Here is a 16,135-nt window from a genome sequence, read left to right on the forward strand (position 1 = left end):
TTATTTCGCAATTCTTATCTTACTGTACGTACTTTTTATAATAACAAGTCTTGCAATTGTGGCAATACATTTCTCTTGTACGAGAAGAAAGACTGTTCAATAAATGTTAACCCTTTATTGACAAATGCATGTCTCTCTAGTCTCTACATATTGTGAAAGTAAACTGCACTAACCTGACTGAGTGAAATACATGTCTATTGTTTCACACGACCCTAGAGATTGACTCTTGATCTGAGGAGCAAAGTTGTCATGTTGCACGGTTGTTGGAAAGCTGAATCCCTTCTTGTCTGTGCCAGGGAAGCTAATCACTTCCCATGCAGAGAAGAAAGTTTCCAGTGACCTCTGAGCTAGTTGGTAACACACCCAATTAAGTTTAGCATAGTCAATGGAGGCCTGAAATATCCGCAGTTACACGTCGATACTACTGTTAATGTTATTCCAATGCGCAGGGCCTAGTGGGAAACTAGGAACTACACTACATACTCATGTAACTGCAAATTCTTGTATCGAAAATATTGCATATATTATTCTGGGTAAAACATACGGTTTTTGGCATGTTAACATGAAACATGGAGTGTTCAAGTGTTATTACTGACTAATTTTCCAATGGATTTGCTCTAAATGTTACCAGTTGTTCGCAATGTTCAATCAATCCATCACTTGTATTAACTCTAGTCACAAGGTTATATTTATTTTCTTTCACTGAAGCAACATGGAGGTGGGCACATTTGTAAACAACCACGAAATATGCCACCATTCTTTTTGTATCACAGGTGCTGCAATTTAATATTACATCCTGGAGGCAGTTTGATAACTATTAATGATGATCAAATGTATAATGTGTGAAAGTACTACTAGTTGATTCACCATAGCCGATTGTATCATTCTTAGGTGCTAACTAGAATATAATATATTGTGGGCCTCCTTTATGAGGAATTGGATTAGAACAGCACTGCTGGTCCTCTTTCTGAGCTGCTCTACACCAATGTGAAAGGACAGGAATGCACTGTATTTATAAGAAATTGTGCATTCTAACTTGTAACTTGTGCTGCTTTGTCTTACTTCATATCTATTAGGCCATGCAAAGCCACGCAGGGCGGTTTTATGTCCCCCTACAGATATGATTGAGAGGCTTGCTCAGCTGGAGAGTCAAAGAAATGGTGCTCCAGCGGCACAAGCCTCTCATAAATAGGCCCCTGTGTTTATAGGATGTGTTTGGTATTTCACAAAAGCAGGAAACATGAACATGCATAAAAATTGACAGTACCTGCTGACGTTTCTCAAACTCCAGCTTTATGCGGGATTTAATGCAGTTACACGTGTCCTGATATGTTTGCTGCAGAGCGAGCTCCATTAGATGCTTATGATACGCCCCTGCTACGTTGCCGCATATAAAAATGATGATGTTTGCCAGAATCTAAAAAAGGAAAGAAGACATTTGTCACCGAGGTGAAGCTTTTAAGCAGTGACAGCTGATGAAGTTTAAAACTGGTAGGGCATAAAAGGAAACTATGACTTTACCTAAACACTTGCAGCAAGCAAAAATGACACTCCTGAGAAAATTTGGTCTTTGAGGGTAGCCCCGGAGACGCATGTGAAGCACCCCAAAACATCACTTTAAGTCCGTGCTAATAGGCGTCGGTGCTACAGAAATGTCAGTAACATAACTGCTTGTGGGATAAGGGGGCAGGGAATATATGGACACATCAAAATAATCTCAGAAATAAGGGGGCACTTACAGCACGTAACTCCCAGGGAATAACAGAATATTTCACACGGATTAAGGGCACATATCTCAGGTATAAAAAAGAGGTGATGTGCCTTTGCCATTAAGGGGACACTTTGGGGCATATTTCAGAGAACCTTGCGTCACGTTTGCATCATGCAAAGTATGACATGCATGAGGCAAGGCTCAGAGTCAGATTTATGAAACCACACAAAGCCACATTGCCTGGCTTTGAGTGGGCTCATCAATCTCGATAAAGGCAGCACAGAGAAAATTGCTGCATTGCTTTACTCTGCTCAAGAGAGGTGTTGCCATGCAACTCACATGGTTTTTGATGCATTCTCAGATTTACAAGGACTTGAAAATGTGGAAATGTATGAAAGTATTATGCCTCCAGAGGTGAAGCACACCGAGAAGAAATATCTCAATTGTTTTCATTTTTCTATATGTGTTGCACTCTGCAACACACATAAGAGGAAAATGCCTCTATGGATTGTTTTTGTGCAGGAAGATGGCCCTTCCTACACAAAGATAATCCTGCTGACACCACAGGTAACCTTGCACCATGGTGCAAGCGTCACTGCGTTGGCGCTAGGCTGCCAATACAGTGCCAGTACAAGGGGAAAGGACAGGAAGTCACCGTAATGAGTAAATACAGTGCATTCCTGCCCTTTCACTTTGAAGTCAGGCAGCGCAGCAAGGTGACCTGCCAAAACCCCATGAATGAGGCCTTGTATGTCTTAAGACGATGTGAGCTCCAGAGTAATAATGGGCTATTTCATGAAATAAACCACAGGCACTTATCAGGTAAGATCCAACCCATCTCAGGAAGCACTGGCACATTTCTCAAACGAGAAAGGGGCACTTATCAGGGAGAAGTGCCATTTTAAATAATTAAGGACCTCTCCCAACAACCATTGATTCACTGTGTTAAGAGGGCAATATTCTAGGAATGGTTACACAAGGGACCTGAGGGCATATTACCAACAAATAGCGATATTTATCGCTAAATAGGGTTAGCGGTGATTTTTTTTTATCGCTGCCGATCGCTGGATATGTTAGCAGAGAAAACATGCTATTAGCAACGTTTTTCTCCATTGTGCTAAAATATCCAGCGATAGCGGCGAAATGCGTGAATATCGCTGAGAATACAACGATATTCACGCATTAGCGACAAAATGCTCTTAGCCATGTTATCCACCTCCCATTGGATAACATGGCTAAGAACTGGTCTGGGCAGGTGTTAGTATTTGGAGATATTCGCGCTTAGTGCGAATATTTCCAACGCTACATCTGCCTTGCTAATAGGCGAAAGCGACTGCTTTCAGTCGCTAACTGGTTGGGTACGCCCACTTTGCATGTCATTAGCTTTAAACATCACTGACATGCAAAGCGGGCCCCAAACCGCTCGCTATCGCCTGAAAGCTGTCGCTAACATCGGTTAGCGACAGCTTGCTAATAAGGCGATAGAATTTTCACCGTTTAGAGGCTGAAAACGGCCGCTAAATCGGCGATAATTGCCTATTGACCCCCCTTGGTAATATGCACCTCGGAGAGGGACGAGGACGCATTTTCGTGTGAACGAATATTCAACTGGCAGGGTGTCGTGTTTCTCTGCCCAAGGAATGTACAGGACGCGATGGCTGTTTGTAGGTACTCTTTATTCAATCATCATACAGCATGCATGATCTCTGACCTCTTGCCTCGAGGTCCTTCCCTGGAATGCCCCTGTCCCCTCCCCTGACCAGAAGCGGTGTCCGGTGTCCTCTGGCCTCTGGCCTTTGCCCCAGGGTCCCAGTGTCCCTGGCCTGGGCATGACATCTCCCCCCTTGTTGCAAACAAAACATTTCGCCGGATGCTGCCTGAGAGAGGGAGAGAGAGAGAGAGAGAGAGAAAAAGAGAGATAATAGATGATGAGAAAAGTCTCCACAGGCCTCCGTCTCTTTACATCTCCTCAATCAGGGCCCGATTCACAGAATGAACTTAAGACTCAATCCTAAACTTACTACTATTTTGGTATTCACAGAATGCACTTACTACTTTTGGCATTCACAGAATGCACTTACTACTTTTGGTATTCACAGAATGAACTTACTACTTTTGGTATTCACAGAAGTTAGGATTTTGTCTTAAGTCTGTCTTAAGTCTGTCTTAAGTTTGTCTTAAGTCTGTCTTAAGTCTGTCTTAAGACAAACTTAAGACAAAATCCTAACTTCTGTGAATACCAAAAGTAGTAAGTTCATTCTGTGAATGCCAAAAGTAGTAAGTGCATTCTGTGAATGCCAAAAGTAGTAAGTGCATTCTGTGAATACCAAAATAGTAGTAAATTTAGGATTGAGTCTTAAGTTCATTCTGTGAATCGGGCCCTCAGTCTTTTGGTCTTCCTGCATTCTCTTCTTGGTCGTTGTTCTCTGATGTCGGCTTGTGCTTCCTCCTCTTGTGTGTCTTCCTTCAGCCCATGTGTCGGCAACTCCTCTTCTTTTGTTTTCAATTCTCTAAAGTGCGAACTATTTCGGGTGATGTGGTATTGTCCTGCTGACGCTGTTATCATTGGCCCCTTCACTTCTGTCACCGTCAATGGGTCCCTTGAGAATGCATTTGCAATTGTCTTTGCTGGACTACCATGGTGTCCCCTTCTTTTATTTTTGCGTTTGTCGCGTGTCTTCTCCGATCAGCATATGCCTTAATTTTTGTTTTCTCTTCTTTGTCTCTCGCAGCTATGTCTTTTTGCTCCATGCTTTCCACCTCTTTCACTTGTGGCATCCTCGTTCTGCTTGATCGCCCCAACACCAGTTCAGCGGGGCACCTTCCTGTGGAGCTGTGAGGTGTATTCCGATAGTCTCTCAGCACCTGGCATAGTGCTTGTCCAATTGTGATCTGCGTTAACTTGGCTCTCTGTATTGCCTTTTTGATGGTTCCAATGAACCGTCCGGCCATTCCGTTTGCTTGTGGCGACAGAGGAGTTATTCTTCGATGGTGAATTCCGAGGTATTCCATAAGCCTTTTGAATACCTTGCCAGAAAATGGTGGGCCGTTGTCGGTCTTCAGTGTCTGTGGCGACATACGAATACATCATCCAGGATGCCATCCAGGACTGGCAGTGTTGCGTTTGCCGATGTTAATGCTACTTGTCCCACTATTGGGAACCTGGAGAATTCATCTATTATTACCAACAGGTAATTTCCTGTCTACAGAGGCCCATAGTAGTCAGCCGCCAGTTCTGTCCACACTGCCTTTGGAAGTTTGGACATTTGCAGTGGCTCCGGCTTTGATGGGGGCCCTGTTACTTGGCAGATGTGACAGTGCATCACAGTTTCTTCGACCATGTTGTCTAGTCTAAGTAAGTATTTTTATTGTTTTTAGGTTAATTAAAACCATTACAAAAGTACATTGATAGTTCATGCATTCAGATAAAAGATTGTAAGGAAAGATATATTATTTTTTAAAACAAAAGAACTTAATAAAAACGTTTTGGTACGGGTATGTGGTCATGGTGTAAAGTCTTGGCCATTTTTCCACTAGTCCAGTCTTGTGCTCTCTGCCAGATTTTTTAGTTTCAGTTCCAGACATTTCAAGAATTTTACCAACTTCCCGTTTAGTGGGGGAAGGCCTGGGTCAAAACAAGCAAGAATCGCTTGTCTACGTGTGCGGATTTTTTGTTCGTTGAAGGCAGTTTTTAACAGGGCTACTCTTTCCTCTTTCAGCCTTGGGCAGATACATAATAGGTGTTCGAGATCTTCATTTTCACCATGGTTGCAAATGTGGAATAGAGGGTAAAATTCCAAGCCTGTATTTTAAAAAGGCTTCTTTTGATTTCCTGCCGTACCCCAGACTAAAGTATGCCTGTCGCCCAGGCGATTTATATGTGGCCAGAGTCATCCAAGCGTGTCGCCTTTGTGAAAAAGTCGCTTTATCTTCCAAGTGCGATTGACTTTTTATGCTCTTGTTTACAACACGCTTGAACTGCACATGCGGTAAAGGAGTTTCCCATAGTTCTTTGAGACCTGTGACAGTCAGGGATTCCTCTAAGAAAGTTTTTGCCGGCAATTGAAGAGAGCTGCTTAAGTCTAGCCATAGCAGATGGTTAAGTGAATTTTCTGGCGTGTTCTTGATTTTCTGCCAGCACTTTATGTACGCGCCTCTCCTCGCAAGGTTTTGGGAGGTCAGTCCAAACTCTAGCCGGATCTGGGCCTGTGAGGTATAGGTTGGCAGGTTAAAGAGAAGTCGATAAGCCTTTGCAATTGTTGTGTCCAGCAGTTTCGCGTCTTTGCCTTTTAGGGCCTCACTGCCGTATGTAATAGATGACTCTAGCTTAACTTGTACCACATGGAGCAGTGGGAGTAGAGTAGGACCATTTAGGTTAGACTTTAGCTGTTTGAGCGTGGTCGCTATCAGCATGTTGTCTAGTCGCAGTAACCACACTTTTTCTCGTATCATTTTCTTGGTTGCTACAATCCCTCAATGTGACTCATGTGCTACTTCTACCGTCCTTCTCCTCAGTGTTCGGGGCATTACTATTCTGGGGTAAACATTGTTTACCACGAAGTTTTTACAACGCGGTACCTTTACCACGCATCCCTTACAACGCAAGTCGTTACCACGACTTGCGCTGGAGGGCGCTAAAGGTTTAAAAATAGTTAATTTAGTATCCCAACACCTTCCCTAGGGTCCACGGGGACTGATGTTAGAATAGTAAATTATACTATTTGAAATCCGCACCCCCAAGGCAAGTCGTGGAAACGACTTGCGTTGTAAGGGATGCGTGGTAAAGGGATGCGTTGTGACGGTATGCGTTGTACCGTCATACATCCCTATTCTGGTGCCTCTCATCACTATTCCATTCTTGCTTTCTGAGAGCTCTTCACTGATCTTTTTGAACGCCAACAGTTCTTCTTTTATCACTCCATCTTCCCAGCTGCTGTTGTTTATGTGCCTCCAGCTTTGCTGTTTTGTCACTTTCATTATGACTTGAATGGTGAGGTCTTGCTTTGTCTCCTGTTCTAGCTCTTCCATTGTTATGGTTGCTGGTGTGTTGTGTTTGAGTGCAAAATGTAAGAATTCCTCTGCCATGGTTGTCGCTTGCGATGCTTGTGGCAGGGGGTGCCTTGATACTTAGTCAGCCGGATTATGTTCCTTCCCTGGTTTGTGTATTATTTTGAAATTGTAGTCCATTAGCCGTATCGCCCACCTCTCTATCCTGGGTGGTATTTTTGTATTTGGATTTCCGTATATTGTTATCAGTGCTTGGTGATCTGTTATTATTGTAAACGGTTTTCCGTAGATGAACATGTGATAGTGTTCACATGCCCATACTACCGTCAAGCTCTCTTTTTCTGGCTGGGAGTATTTTTTTATACGTCCGATAGGCTTTTGCTTCCGTATGCTACTACGTGTCTTGGAGAGTCTTTTGCTGGTTGGTTGGTTGGTGTTGTGCCAATATTGCCCCTAATCCCACTGGGCTGGCATCTACAGTCAGTTCAGTGCACAGCCTCGGATCAAAATACGCTAGGTGATCTGCTGCTGTCACAGCGTGTCTGATCTCTTCAAAGGCTTTGCTGCATTCTTCAGTCCATACAAATCTTTGGCCTTGTTTTGTCAATTCTCTCAATGGTGCGCTTGCAGTGACAAAGTCTTGCACAGTAGCTGGCAAGGCCGAGGATTGACCTCACTTCTGCCACATCACTTGGTTGTTTCGCTCTTTCCAGCGTTTTTACTTTGCTGCGATCCGGCCGCATTCCTTTCTTGGAGAAGATGTGTCCAAAAAATACTAATTCATCCCGCTCCAGCTCACATTTGTCTTCATTCAGTGTCAGACCCGCCTGCTCTAGGTGAGAGCATACCTCTCTTAATGCTTTGTCGTGCTCCTCGTTCGACTTTCCAAACACCAGAATGTCATCGCTGTAATTTAGGCTATTTTTCACGGACCTTATTACCTGTCGTATTGTTTCCGGAAATATCTCCGCAGCGGATGATATTCCAAAGCTCAAAAGTTTATACCTGAAGAGACCTAGGTGTGTGGAAAATGTCGTGATGTTTCGAGACTGAGGATCTAGTTCTAGCTGTTGGTATCCCTTGCACAAGTCTAATTTAGAGAAACGCCTTGTGCCTGTTAGGTAGCTGATCATATCATCAAGATGAGGTCCAGGATGCCTCTCACCTTCAATTTGTTTGTTTGGTATTCTCATGTCAAAACAGATTCTTATTTTTGACGTGTCTTTCTTCAGTACGGCCACGATCGGTGACACCCAAGCATTGGTCCTTCTGCTGGTTCTATTATGTCTTGCTTGAGCAGTGCTTCAAGCTCCTCCTCTACTTGCGGCTTCAAGTGTATTGGCACTCTCCGATGGTGTTGCGCTATTGGCCTTACTGTTTCATCAATGTGTAACGTTATTTGACGCCCTTTTAACTTCCCTAGTCCTTGCAGTAGCTTGGGGTATTCCTTCAGGATGCTTCTTTTCTCTGACATATTGTAAGTCATTTCAGGGAGACCCATCATCTGAGCAGTGATGTTGCTCAGTAGGCATGGTGCTGGGATGTTACCCTTCAACACGTGAATTTCTTCTTTTGTCTTTTTGTCTTTGTATGTCAGTTCTTCCGTAAATTTTCCCAAGTTACTGGTACCCGCGACCCCCAGGTGAATACTTCAACTCGGGACGGCCTCAATGTTGGTTGTATTTTAATTTTTTTGTATTCCAACACACACATGATATTACATGTTGCACCGCTGTCAAGGACAAACTTTGCTTTGTGTGATCATACACCTATAGTCACAGACTCTGTCTTTTTCATTTTGTTTTTGTCTACAAGACATATTCTTTCTCCTTTTTCACCCTCATCAGCTGATACGGTAGTAACATCCGACATGAGATAGAGTTGTTCGGTCTTTTCCTCTTCCAGTTCTTCCTCTGACTCTATTGAGGAGCTCCTTGTTCCTGTTTCAACATGTCTGACATGCCTGCTTGTTGACATTCATGGTCTTCCCGTTCTTCCTCTGTCATTCCTGAAATGCATTCCTTGACGCACACTGGCATAGTGGTTTCTTTCATTGCATTTCCTGCACGTCTGGCCAAATGCCGGCACGGTCCTCGATGTGGAAATTCAAGTACGCACCTGTAATATGTTAATTCCGGTTGTTTCTTTGCTGTCTGTTCATTTCTGTCTTTTTTCCAGCTGCTCGTGCGGTTGTTGTTTGTCATGCGGTGTGCTTGTTCCACTCGTCGTTCTTTGCCTTGCTCCATTTCCTTTGCGTGTGCTGTCGCTCTTGCCTCCGCTCTTGCTAGTGACAGGTTATTTTCTAGTGATGTTGGTTCCTTTAAAATCCTCGCACGGAACCCCATGTCACGGCAGCCCTCAATGATACGCAGTCTGATTGCTTGTTCATTATCAAACTTGTCGAACTTACAGTGTGTTACGAGCTTTTGCAGTCTCGTTGCAAACTCATCCAGCATTTCATTCGGCTGTTGAAACGCAATTGTGAAGGTGTAGGTGTAGTGGTCTTCAATATTGTGCACTTTGTCTTTCTGTTTTTGTGCTGCCATTCTTTCCTTTTATTGGTTCCCTTTGTCTTGCCGTGTGCTTGTTTTATTTCTTCTGTGCTCTTCCTGGCACTCTTTTATTGTTTCTTTTTTAATTCTGTCTTCTTATGTCTTTATTTCTTTATATGATCTTGTATTGGCACTTCTGTTCTTATTTCACTTTATTTTGCCTTTGCCTGTGCTTGATTTCCACTTCTGGTGCTCTATTTGGCACTTTCCTCTTTTTTTTCCTCATTTCCTGGTTTCAAAATGGCCGCCGCGCTGTTCTGTCTTCCTATTGGTCAGTTTGCATGACTTCAAAATGGCCGCTGCTCTTCTCGCGAGATCTCGCGCTTTAATCTGTTCAATGCGCGCGCTCACTCCGCTTTTCAGTCTGCTTACCGAGTGTTGCAGACGCTTCTTTCTTTGCTCAACGACGGTCGGTGTGGGCTCCCACACCATTTCTTCATGCACTCACGAGAGACAGGGTGGGCTCCTGGTCTCGATGATGTCGTCACTCGTCCCTCGATGCGACGCATAGCGGCTCTTCTTTTCTTCGGTTCTGCTGGGCACACGATTGCACGCCTCATCGCCAGTTGTCGTGTTTCTCTGCCCAAGGAATGTACAGGACATGATGGCTGTTTGTAGGTACTCTTTATTCAATCATCATACAGCATGCATGATCTCTGCTGCAACATTTTTTCGCCAGTTTTGGAAAGATGAAGGGCTGAGCTCACATGCCTAAGAGCCGCCCAATGTTTGATGAGATGCAAGCCTTAACCCTCTTAAATATCCCCCTTCCTTTGTGCAGGTCTCATTTGAAAGTACAATTTGCAACAGTAATGACGCATTTCCCTGGCCAACAGTTCAGTCTATTTCAGTTTTGCGATCTGCTAATCAATTACTATGAGTAATACCTTTCTGTCAACGGACCCAAAAGCAAATTCTGCAGAACATGAAAAGAAAACGCACTAAAACAAGAAAATGATATAACTTACGCCGTTTATATTTTTCTAGAAAAAGTAATATTGATTCAACTCTTATCGTGAGTCCTGCATGAACCATTTGTAAAGCTAAACATGAAAGCACAGATAATAACACAAAAAAACCGTTAAACTGCATTTGGCTGCAAGGTCAAATAATCAGCTGGTTAAATCGTTCACTGCAGAGCTATCGGGTTAAGCTGGCCGTAATCTTTCAGAATGTGCATGAAATCCAGGGCACAAGTCCTAAAAATAAAAAGTAAACTAGTTAGGCAGTATGCAAGTGACATCACGGCACGCGACATCACAGTACGTGACATCACAGCGCATGACATTACATGTGGCATTACAGGAATTGACATCATAATATCAAGTGGCATCACATGCCATGAGTTTAATATGTAGGTCTGATGTAAAGCCCTCCGACACTCTGCGGTATATAAGAAAAAAATAGTTGTACTTAAATTATTTCAACGCCTCCTGGGGAGGGGTAAGTAAGCGCTATATAAATGACATTTAGTATTATGTAAATACTGGGAGAGACCAACACATCTCACAATCTTACAGTGCATGCATTTCTAGTAAACAGAGACTGAACAAAGTGAAAAGCTGCCTCTTTTAAGCATGTGTCAAGGGCTAACCTATGTTTCCCCTCCGCTTCATTTGCATCTAGGTGTGAGGCTCCCGGCTGCTCCCAGCCAGGAGGTTCGAACAAAAGGAGGCCTGCTGTCCCCTCAAATTCGGCTGTTGTTATGGGCCCAGCAGGAGTCTTAAATAATTAAGCCCCGTCCCCGCCTGCACGTTGTTGTTTCTTGCAGATGGAATGCAGACTACGTGCAGGCACTGCTGAAAGTGTCCCGGTGTTTGGAAATTACACCGGGATGAGTTCAGCACATTATTTAGTGGGGCCAACGTCTTGGCAGGGTGGACGGCATTCACCCTTTGAAAATAGTGGGTGGATGCCGTCCACCCATGTGTACCCCCGACTTGTGCCCTGATCACACCTACTGATACACTTTTTGCAAAGTCCAACCGATATACAGGCATCAATGCAGACAGACAAAACATCATTGCTAGCTCTGCAAAGCAGGGCCACAGTATTGTATTGTATTGTATATAACATTTATAAAGTGCAGCAAACACCCTACAGGTACCCTGGCGCTGTGGTACAAGATGCAGCCCATCAGAACGTGAAGCGGGGGGAAACCGATTGGATAGCACTTAAAGACAGGAGATCATTTTCTAGGGAACGGCCATGTTTTAATCCATTTCCTGAACATAGACAAGGTGTTGCATTGTCTAATTTCAAGTGGTAGCTCATTCCACAGCCTCGCTACTGCAAGGCTAAAAGCCCTCCCTCCCATTCTAACCTATTGGATCTAGAGACCTTAGCCAAACAAGCAGAAGAGGAGCGGAGACTCAGAGTAGGAGTGTACCAAACCAACTTCTTCTGTAGAGGCTTAGGGCCAGATCCATGCAAAGCCCTGAACACTATACATAGGGACTTGAAGTGTATTCTTTGCAGCACTGGCAGCCAATGTAACTCAGCTAAACACAATGATGCAGAACTGTCTCGTGGTCTGGACAACACCAATTTTGCTGTCGCATTTAGGACGTGTTGCAGACGCAGAACCAAATACTTGGGTGATCTGCCGGAGTCTAGGAAAAAGTTCTGAGGCAAATTCCTTCCAGTGTGATGTTTATCAGAGGGACACATTCATCAGGGCAATTCCACAGCTTCAATTAAAAAATACTCCATCCACTTGCAGAAAAGTCTGGAATGCACCATATGGCAATATGGCCAAACCTTCCTATGCTGAGAGTTACGCAACAAAACCTTGAAAGGGAAGACAGAGTTTCTGAAAGATAATTGATTTGAGGCTAGTAACACAAAGACCAAAGAATGCCATACTACAGCCCTCCACACTCTATAGCAGAGGTGCCTGTGTAAAACCCACCACAATGGAGCAGGTGCTTTTCTCCACCAGCAGTTTCATGACCTGGCTGTGACTTAGTTATGCACACTTCCACACAAAAGGAGTGCATTGTATCACCATGCTAGACATCATATAACTTGTGTGCATCCACCTATAGGATGTCACTGCAGTCTGATTCAAAGGTAGGTGTGAGCTGCAGTTAACTGGGCCTTCTGTGTGTTCTGTTTGAGGAGTACTTGCTCATCTTTCATCTTTCCCAGTCTATCTGACAAATTGTTGTTTATTCCTTTGATTGGGATTCAGTCAAACAATGCAGATCCAACTCTGTCCAGAGTTCCATCTGTCATTGTGTTGCATCTCATCCATTCTGCTGATGGCCGTATGATTGAGTTACCAAACTGACCATTGTGAACAAATCTTTGTTATGTTTTGAGGCCATGAAAACATCTTGTTCAATGGCACTGTCCGATATTTTCTGGCCCTTCGGTGTTCAAAACAAGAGATGCAAGGTTGTCCCCCTATTTAACCTCTGTGCTTGTCTCCATGAATAGTGCAGACATATTGTTCACCATCTTCAACTCGATGACTAATCTGAACTCTCTCATTGCCTTTGGGTCCAAAATACAGTTTGGCATGTCCCCTGTGCATTCTGTGGCCTGACATAACAGCTTGCTTGGTCAATACTTTGTAATATCTTGAAAAGGCACCAGGGTTGTAGAGTGGCTACCTCCTGTCAGGTTTGTAAACTTGGGGACAGATGTACGACCATTGGCAATTGCGAGTCACGAATAGCGCCAAATTGCAAGTTGCATACTGAGTCAGAATTGCCAACGTACAACAGTGTCTGAGACACTGTTCCCGATTCCCAATGGGGTCACAAATTGCATGCCTCATGCATATTAATTAGGCTGTCGCAATTTGCAACCCCATTGGGAATGGCTGAGACTCCCAGGGATGGTGGCCTGCTGGGGTCAGCAGACCTCCATGTCTGGGACTGATTTTAATAAAGAATTTTTGGGTGGAAATGCAACCCGTTTTCCTTAAAGGAAAACGGGCTGCATACATGTTTTTAAAAAAATGAAAGATTTTTGTTTCATTTTTTATGGGCAGGTAGTTCTCGGGAAAAATGTTTGCTAACCCATTCCCTTTTTGCAAATTGTTTACCACCCTCTTGAAGAGGGTGGCAAACTGTGAGTGTTTTGTGACTGCAATTGCGGTCGCAAACCATTCTTACATAGGGTTCAGACTCGCTATTAGGAAGTGACTCCCTCGGAACGCCCCTTCCTAATAGCGAGATGCTAACCCTACTTTGTGAGTCGCTAATTAATTAGCAACTCGCAAAATAGAGTTAGTACATGGCCCCCTGGTTTTTTGCGCATGCAAACATCCATCGTACATCTGGCCCTTGATGTAGTGACCATCTCTCAGCATATCCAAAACACTTTTGCCTAAAATGAATTCTAGCCATACTTCCTATAACTTCTCAAGGTGACTCTGAACTAGCCTCAGCATAGGCAAGAATAATGAATTGTTGATGGCAAATATGGACAATATTGAGATGAAGAGAAAGTACTATTGCTTTTGGCTGGATGCCTCATGCCCAGAATGTTGTTTACAGAACACTTGTTTGGTAGGGGATTAAGAATAACCGCTTGGACGATGATCTATTTGAGACACAGAAAATATGCTTCTTAACTTTAGAGCTAGTTAGCCTATATTTTCAAGTCAATCTCTGAACATCATGACAATTTGGAAAGGCATCTTTAACCTGACAACCTCTGTGAAGTGTCTGCATGCCATCACTTCTCGAGTACCTGGGGCCTGACTGAAATATGTGCTACATCTGGTAGGTTAAAGCCTGAATTCAATCAAGTGCAAAGCCTGGTAGGACTTGAAACTGGTGTCTGTAAGCATTAATTGTGAAGTATGTGTAGAACAAGTGCTGGCCTACCATTTTACTGACAAACTTGTGGTAGTTGAATCCTCCATTGTTATTAATATTTTACCTGCAAACCTTGCAAGATTAAGTCAATCTGTAAACACTCTGAAACTGATTCATAGGGTTCCTGGGGAGGTATATCTGAGACATGAAGTGCTGTACAGTGATCTTATTTGATCACTTACTGTCATATAGAAAAACGTATTGTATTGTTGGATGTAAGGGAGCCCCAGTGATCAAGAAGTTTGAAAAGTTCTGGCATCTGACTTGGGTGACTTGATAGGACCTGGACACTCACTGGTAAGTCACACACAATCTAAACTGGTCTGTTCTTTTAACCACAGTGCTTTTAAAAGGGGAAGATCCACCCAACTCCAATCCAAGAATTTACTTTTTTGATGTTTTATTTTCAATCAGGTGACGAAACACATGTCGGCTAAAAGGCTCAAAGAGAAGGCTAAAAAGAAGAGGTCAACTGGCTGAAAATAAACCATCAAAAAAAATATTTTTTTTTACGACTTTATATTGCACTATTTTGTGAATTGTTTATAGCGTGCCTTAAAGTTTTATAATTTGCTTGTCAATCAATGGATTGGGTTTGGGGGAGGTCACTGCGGTTGAAAGACCAGATCAATTGAGATTGGGTGTGACTTTCCTGTAAACTCCCAGGTCCTATCAAGTAACCCAAGTCGGACGTTATATAAAATATAGGTAGGCAGCTCCGAACACATGTGAAAAGGCTTAAATATTGGGCGGAGACATGAAAACCATGGAAAGAGACAGAATGGCAGAAGAGGTTTTTAGTAACTTGAATAAAGGCAGTATGGTGGGTGAGGCAGTAAAAAGTGGGACAAAAGTTACCGCAAGGAGGACCTGAGGCAAAAGTTTGTGAGACTTGAGAAATTGAAGAAGAATGAGATGTCTAAATGGTGGGATGGGGCCACATTGAAACAATATGTCAAACATAACAGGATACCAAAGGGTATAAGATCACCCCCACATATGGTGACTCAGATGACGATTTACTTGTACTATGGGAGAAGGAATTAACCAAGAGTTCAATTAAACTGATGGGCATTCTGATTGAAAATGCTGATAAAAAGATGTCCAGGTTACAGACAGAGATTGTAACTTTAGAAATAGAGATTAAATATCTAAATTTATCTGAATCAACTGCAAAGAATGATGAGATCCTCAATGATATTTTATCCAAACATCAGGTGGACATAAAACAAAGGAAGGCCAGAAAGTTAAAAACAGATGAGGTAGGCTACTGTAGTGGGAAGATCTTTATTTTCTCTAAGAAATATGATCATCTAATACAGACGGATAGAAACAACAAGGTACGAGAGACAGTTTCAGCCAATTCTAGTTCCGCCTCCCACAGTATTCCACATAAGAAAAATAGTGTACGGGAAGTACGGGAAGTACAAAGAATAAAACATGGAAATTAGCAATAAACAAGGAGAACGCATACTACAAGAAAATTCTGAGGGCAAAAAGAGGAGGTTGCACAAGGAGAAAGAAAGGGCATGAAGACAAGGTCATGGGACAGAAAGGCTTAGATATGGGTTCTGAGAAGAAAGTGGCAATAATAAATTTATCAAATAAGACATTAACTACTGATATGATTTCATTCCTGAAAAAAGGGATGGCTTTTGATCAGAAAGTGGGGGTGACATTTGTAAAAATGTATTAGATGCTTGAAATTGAAATCATTTTTCAAATTGAACCCTCAAGACAATGAAGAACCAGCATAGTTGAATAAAGATGTGGTGTCCAGTTCATTATCCTTTCAGGAAATATGAGACACAGTGACAATATTATCTATCATGAAGTTCGAGGGTGATGCCATTACAGTTGCTGAGGTACCAGATGATTTAAACATACACACAAACAAAAACGTTATGATCAGTCAGAAAAACAAATCCAGATAGACGTCCAATCTTACGAGTGGTAATAACATAGATGTGCTCTAAAAACTTATTTGTGGGGACCTAGACCAATTCAATCCGAAAATGGGGTCCCAATGTGGC

The 16,135-nt window shown here is 42.9% G+C and overlaps 1 protein-coding gene across 1 annotated transcript in view; it reads right to left on the minus strand.

Moving 5' to 3' along the window:
- Nucleotides 1–16,135, minus strand: part of ADCY2 (adenylate cyclase 2) — a 3,890,318-nt gene that overhangs the window by 1,912,349 nt on the left and 1,961,834 nt on the right. Inside the window, exon 4 of the mRNA XM_086965279.1 lies at nt 1,268–1,417. Within this exon, the coding sequence (XP_086821405.1) occupies nt 1,268–1,417 (150 nt within the window). The remainder of the gene's footprint in view (nt 1–1,267; nt 1,418–16,135) is intronic.

This window comes from Lissotriton vulgaris, chromosome 4_1, assembly GCF_964263255.1.
Source record: "Lissotriton vulgaris chromosome 4_1, aLisVul1.2, whole genome shotgun sequence".
Lineage (NCBI taxonomy): Eukaryota > Metazoa > Chordata > Amphibia > Caudata > Salamandridae > Lissotriton > Lissotriton vulgaris.